The sequence below is a fragment of the Littorina saxatilis genome, linkage group LG6 (assembly GCF_037325665.1).
Source record: "Littorina saxatilis isolate snail1 linkage group LG6, US_GU_Lsax_2.0, whole genome shotgun sequence".
Classification (NCBI taxonomy): Eukaryota; Metazoa; Mollusca; class Gastropoda; order Littorinimorpha; family Littorinidae; genus Littorina; species Littorina saxatilis.
The window spans coordinates 11,954,730-11,960,729 of record NC_090250.1 but is presented as its reverse complement, the minus strand read 5'-3'; the positions used below and the strand labels follow the sequence as shown (position 1 = coordinate 11,960,729).

At 54.7% G+C, this 6,000-nt stretch overlaps 2 protein-coding genes across 4 annotated transcripts in view; both read left to right on the top strand.

Annotated features, from left to right (window-relative positions):
* The window catches only part of LOC138968503 (P2X purinoceptor 7-like), a 2,321-nt gene extending 1,031 nt beyond the window's left edge, over positions 1–1,290 (top strand). The window contains exons 2-3 of the mRNA XM_070341072.1: positions 31–246; positions 1,120–1,290. Coding sequence (XP_070197173.1) covers positions 31–246; positions 1,120–1,279 — 376 coding nt within the window. The 3' untranslated portion in view covers positions 1,280–1,290. The remainder of the gene's footprint in view (positions 1–30; positions 247–1,119) is intronic.
* The window catches only part of LOC138968513 (serine/threonine-protein kinase PLK4-like), a 51,891-nt gene that overhangs the window by 28,053 nt on the left and 17,838 nt on the right, over positions 1–6,000 (top strand). The gene's annotated exons all lie outside the window — the stretch shown is intronic.

The following is a 6,000-nucleotide window of genomic DNA, read 5'->3' as shown; positions in this document are numbered from 1 at the left end:
CTAAACTTGTATCAAATTTTGTGTGTGCAGGTGTCAGTGCGCAAACTGTGCAGGCATGGGCTCAATCCGAGAATGCCGCTGTTGTCAAGAAATTCCAGAAATGGAATCACTGACAGTAAGCACAGGGGTGGGCTGCATCACTGACCACCCTGGCTTCAGATCAGTGTGCTTGGACCACTATGTCTTGGAGACATGCTATCACTGGTACAACCAGCAGTATGGGAGGGCTATACAGGATGCTAATGAGTAAGTTATTTTTTTTTTAGAATTGTAATCATGATACTATAAATTATACTAGTATAAATAGGTTTATGTCATAGATATGCAAAAACAAATAACAATAAAATAAAAAAATGAAAATTAATTGTCAGATATTCATTTTTATTTCAAGACAATACATTTATTCGCATGTGCTAATTCTGAGCAAAGCAATATGGGGAATGTTTTCAAGTATCCTGACTGGGTGGCCGAGTGGTAACGCACTTGCGCTCGGAAGCGAGAGGTTGCGAGTTCGACCCTGGGTCAGGGCGTTAGCAATTTTCTCCCCCTTTCCTAACCTAGGTGGTGGGTGCTAGTCTTTCGGATGAGACGAAACGCCGAGGTCCCTTCGTGTACACTACATTGGGGTGTGCACGTTAAAGATCCCACCATTGACAAAAGGGTCTTGTGTGTGGCGCACGTTATATGTCTTTCGGATGAGATGAAAAACCGAGGTCCCTTTGTGTACACTACATTGGGGTGTGCACGTTAAAGATCCCACGATTGACAAAAGGGTCTTTCCTGGCAAAATTGTATCGGCATAGATAAAAATGTCCACCAAAATACCCGTGTGACTTGGAATAATAGGCCGTGAAAAGTAGGATATGCGCCGAAATGGCTGCGATCTGCTGGCCGATGTGAATGCGTGATGTATTGTGTACAACAAATTCCATCTCACACGGCATAAATAAATCCCATTCCCTGCGCCTTGAATATGTGCGCGATATAAATTGCATAAATTTTTTTTAACAAAAATCCCTGCGCTTAGAACTGTACCCACGGACTACGCGCGATATAAGCCTCATATTGATTGATTGGTTGATACTGTCATTAATACTGTATGCTTGTTTTTCTTTCCAGGCGCTTTCGGTATGTAGCTTACCGCATGCTTGTGCGGTGGGTCTGGAAATGGCTGGGGAGAGACATCAGGGTCACCTCACCAGCTTGTGCGGTTGCAAGAATTAGAGAACAGTTTCCTGGTGCAGATGGGCAGTACGTGGGTTATAGGGACCCAGAGTAATATTACATTAAATTACATATTCCTACTCCGAATCACATGTAGCAGTTTACTCAGTCTAAAGTGCTAGGTCTGAAAAGGCTACCCGTCTAAGGGGAGCAACCCCAACTAAAAAAGTGTAAACGTAGCCATGGTAATGACGACGCACCCAGGGAGTTACCTCCCCTCATGCGTACCGCGTCACTACTGCTACTGACCACGTGACCCCTATCATTCGACACTTCAGCTTTCTTGAGAGCAGGTCGTGGATTTTTTGGCTCTAGTGGAAGTTCGCTGTTTGGTGTTTGCTTAGACACCCACCGGCACCCACACACCCGTCTCTTCACCCGCTGCACTGGTAGTTGGTGAGCTCGTTCCTTTTACTAGTTTGAACGTATTTTTCAGTAGCTACTAGAAAATTTTCGGCCACGTGTGGTCACGTATTTTTTGGTAGCCATTTTGGAATTTTGTCGCCATTTTGTTGTCAGCATGTCTGACGGGGATAAAAAGCGCGGCAAGGCTGATGTGAAGGGAAAAATTAAACCTAAGTCTTCCTCTTCTGTCCCTAAGCCTATTTTGGTTGTTGTTTCCGACGCGGCTAACAATACTGTGTTGACGGTTCCGATTTCTGCCCCGAATGACCAGTCGGTTGCTGGGCAGTCTAATCAACCTACATGTACCGTTACTTCTCGCTCGCCTTCTCTGCCGCTTGCAGATTCGGCGTCTCTGGTTTCCTCGTTGCTTTCTTCGCTGGTGCCCGAGCTTCGCACGTTGGTGAGAGAAGAGATGGTGCGTTCTAAGCCTTCGACTTCCGTTGTTCCGTCGTTGGCTTCCTTCCCGCTTCCGGCTGTGACGCTGTCCTTGACGGGGGTTGTTACTTCTGCGTCTTCTACCGCTGTGGTTGGCGACTCAAGTAAGTCGGGCTGGTCCGTAGGTCCTCGTGAGACCGCTGGACGCTCCCTGCTGGGAGACAGCCCTTTTCGGCGGGTTCACGACCCGCAAACCCCTGTTCATTCTCACTTTGGCTTCGCGGAAGACCATCGTGTTCATGAGCAATGGCGGCATTTGGTTCAGGCTTCGCCGCTTCCGGCACTTGCCGGAAGCGTAGGTCCTCCGACGTACGCACCCGCTGGGGTCGTTTCCGGAGTTGACCAGCCAGTTCCGTCTGCTGCGCTTCCGGCACTCGCCGGAAGCATAGGTCCCCCGATGTACGCACCCGCTGGGGTCGTTTCCGGGGTCGACCGGACGTGGCCCTCCGGGCATTCGGCCTTCCGGCCGCCGTCCTCAGTGTCTGCGCTTCCGCTTTTCGCGGTCGCGTCTGATACTTTTCCGGCTCAGTCCGGATCTACTGCTCCTTCCGCTTCCGCTTCCTCTCGGGTGGCGGTCGCGGGGGGGCAGCACCAGCCCTTTGGGCAGGTGTTGTCTCAGCCCTGGCCGGGGCAGTCAGCGCTTCCCTCTTCGGTTGCGGCTTCGACTGCGGTTCCGGTTCCGGCGGCTGCGGGCATGCCGTCCTCTTACTCTTACCCTAGTCAGGGCATGAGTTCGGATGGTGTCGGTGTGGACGGGTTTCCGGTTTCCGGTTACGGTGTTCACCGCCCTTCTACCAGCAACGTGGACTTCGGTCCTTCGCAGGATGTTTCGGATTTTCAGTCCGTCGCCAGTGAGGTTGCACGTGTTGGTTATCCGGAGAGACTCAAAGTGGCCCTGGAGGCTGCTGCTGAGGTCACTTCGAGATATTTCGCGGAAGGGGCTTCGGTCGCTTCGGCTGCCGCTTCGGCTGCTCCGTCCGCGATGGCTGATTTTCGCTCTGGGAAGGAGGATGACTCATACTTCCGGTTTATGGAGTCTCCGTCCATAGCTTTTCAGCTTTCTCAGGTTTTGGCCAAGCCTTCTCCTTCCGGAAGCGGAATTCCTTCACTTCCGGTTCCACTGCTAGTGCCTCACGGCTCAGTTCCGGAGGTTGCTCAGCAATGGATGGCTTCGCCTTCTCAGGCTTCTGCATTCGCACTGTCTTCCCATAGACGTTTGGTTTTGCAGAAGTCTACCAGGAACTTGTTGGACTCGTTCGCTCTCCCGCGTTCATCTTTGACTGTTCCTCCGGAGATGATGGCCTTGTTGGCCAAGCCTATCAAGAAGGATGATGGCGTGCTCTTGTCTGAGAACACGCTGATCGCTTCTGAAGAGGCAGGGCGTCAGCAGCTGGAGCTTGCCTCCATTGCTGAGACTCTTATTCGGGCTCTTTCTCGGGCCCTCACTGATTCGCTGAATCCTTTCTCTCTCAGCGAGGATCAGGATGCGGATGACGTCTCCACTTTGTTGGCCGCTCTTGCGAGGGTCAATGAAGAACAGATGAGACTTTCCGCCGTGCACTATGCACACTCTGTCATGTGTCGTCGGGATCTCTTTCTGGCACACTCACAGTTCTCGGAGCAGGCAACCAAGGACACTTTGCGTGCCTCACCGGTCTTGGAGGGTTCCCTCTTCGGGCATCTCATTTTTGACGCCCGGAGACAGGAAATTCAGGCGAACAGGGACCAGCAGTTTTCTGACTTCTCCCTGCACAGCCTTAAGCAATCCAAGCAGTCTCAGCCTTCTCAGCCGAAGCAGGCTAAGGTTGCTGGCCCTCCCAAACCGGCAGACAAGGGTCGTGGACGTTCTTCTTCTCGGGGCTCGAGAAGACGACCGTCTTCCGGCAGGGGGAGAGGCGGCTCGGGAAGCAAGCCTCACCCCCAATGAAGTGCTCCCGATCTCCCCCCCACCCCGCCCTCCACTCTGGTGATGGCGGGGGGCCCTTCTCGGGCTCTTTCCCATTGGCTGGTCTCTATACGGAGTCAATGGGTCGTGGGGGTCGTGAGGTCGGGCTTCCGTCTTCTCTGGAAAGATGGCAAGGCTCCTCTGGTCAGGCGTCCGCCGGCGTTCAGGCCTCCCTTCTCTCAGGAAGCCATTTCCGTCCTTCGGTCGGAAATAGACTCCCTGGTGCAGAAGGGCGCAGTGGAGAGGGTCCTCGACCACAGATCCCCCGGGTTTTACGGACGGCTTTTCGCCGTCCCCAAAGCCTCAGGGGCATGGCGTCCTGTCTTGGACCTGTCGTTCCTCAATACCTTTTTGAGGGAGATACGGTTCAAGATGGAGACGCCAGCGTCGGTCAGGGACTCTCTCCGCCCGGGGGATTGGGCGACCTCCATCGACCTGACGGATGCATATTTTCATGTTCTTATGCATCCAGCCGACCGGAAATGGCTTCGTTTCCGGTGGGCAGGTCAGGTTTACCAGTTTCGCGCCCTTCCCTTTGGCCTGTCTCTCGCCCCTTGGGTCTTCACCATGGTCGTGAGACAGGTCTGCGCGCTGGTGAGGTCGCGGGGTGTCCGGCTACGTGCCTACCTAGACGACTGGCTCATCCTGAGTCAGAGTCAGGCGGGGTGCGAGCAGGATACCCAATCGGTTCTTCGGGAGGCCAACATGTTTGGCTTCACGATCAACCGATCAAAGTCGGAGCTCACACCGTGTCAGACATTCACCTACTTGGGAATGTCTTTCGACACGGTGGCTTGGACTGTCCGACCTTCTCAGAAGAGGGTGGACAAGCTCCAGGCGTGCATACGCTCCACTTTGCCTCTCCCGAGGGCTTCCCTGCGGACTTTGGCCTCCATCTTAGGGCAGATGGAGTCCATGGCTCTCCTGGTCCCCTTGGGGAGGGTCCACAAACGTCCTTTTCAGCTGGCGCTGAAGCCGTTCGTGGACTCTCCCACGGTGGATTGGAATGCCCTCATCCCTCTCCAGGGATGGTTCCAATCCGCTACCCATCCGTGGCTGGACACGGAGTGGGTAAGCAGGGGCGTGCCGATAGCCCTTCCTGCCCCAGACTTGGACCTGTTCACGGACGCGTCCTTGGTGGGGTGGGGGGCTCACACAGACCGGCTGACTGCGTCAGGTCTGTGGTCGGCAGATCAGAGGATGCAGCACATCAACTTGCTGGAGCTAGAAGCCGTGGCTCTAGCTCTGGACAAGTTCCGGCCCTCCCTTCAGGCCAAGCATGTTCGTCTGTTTACAGACAACACGACAGTGGCAGCTTACATCAACAAGCAGGGAGGGTCGCGGTCTCCGTCGCTTTCGGCCAGGGCCTGCGAGGTCCTGATTTGGTGTTCAGAGCATCAAATCAGGCTTTCGGCCAGGTACCTGCCCGGAAGCTTGAACACTCTGGCGGACGCGCTCGGCCGCTCCGACAGAGTGCTTCAAACAGAGTGGACCATCACTCACGGAGCGCTGGATCGTCTCTGGTCTCTTGTGCAGAAACCTCAGGTGGACCTTTTTGCCACCAGGTTCTCGAAGAGACTACCAGTGTTCGTCTCACCATTCCCGGATCCCGAGGCGTGGGAGACGAACGCGATGGACATTTCCTGGTCAGGCCTGGAGGCTTACGCGTTCCCGCCATTCCAGTTGCTCACGCGAGTTCTCAGGAAGGCGGAGCAGGAGGGCCCGTCCCTCCTGCTGATCGCTCCTCTTTGGCCGTCTCAGCCGTGGTTCCCGGACCTGCTGAGACTCGCCCAGGGCCCTCCTATTCCTCTCGCTCTCACGCGAGGAGAACTGGTACAGCCTCACACCGGCAGCCTCCACGCAGAGCCTCAGATGCTGAATCTTCACGCGTGGAGGTTGTGCGGTCTTCTCTGAGGCGCAAAGGGGCATCAGATCTGACCATGGACCTGGTAGGACGCTCGCACAGAGCATCTACCTCGTCCGTATATGAG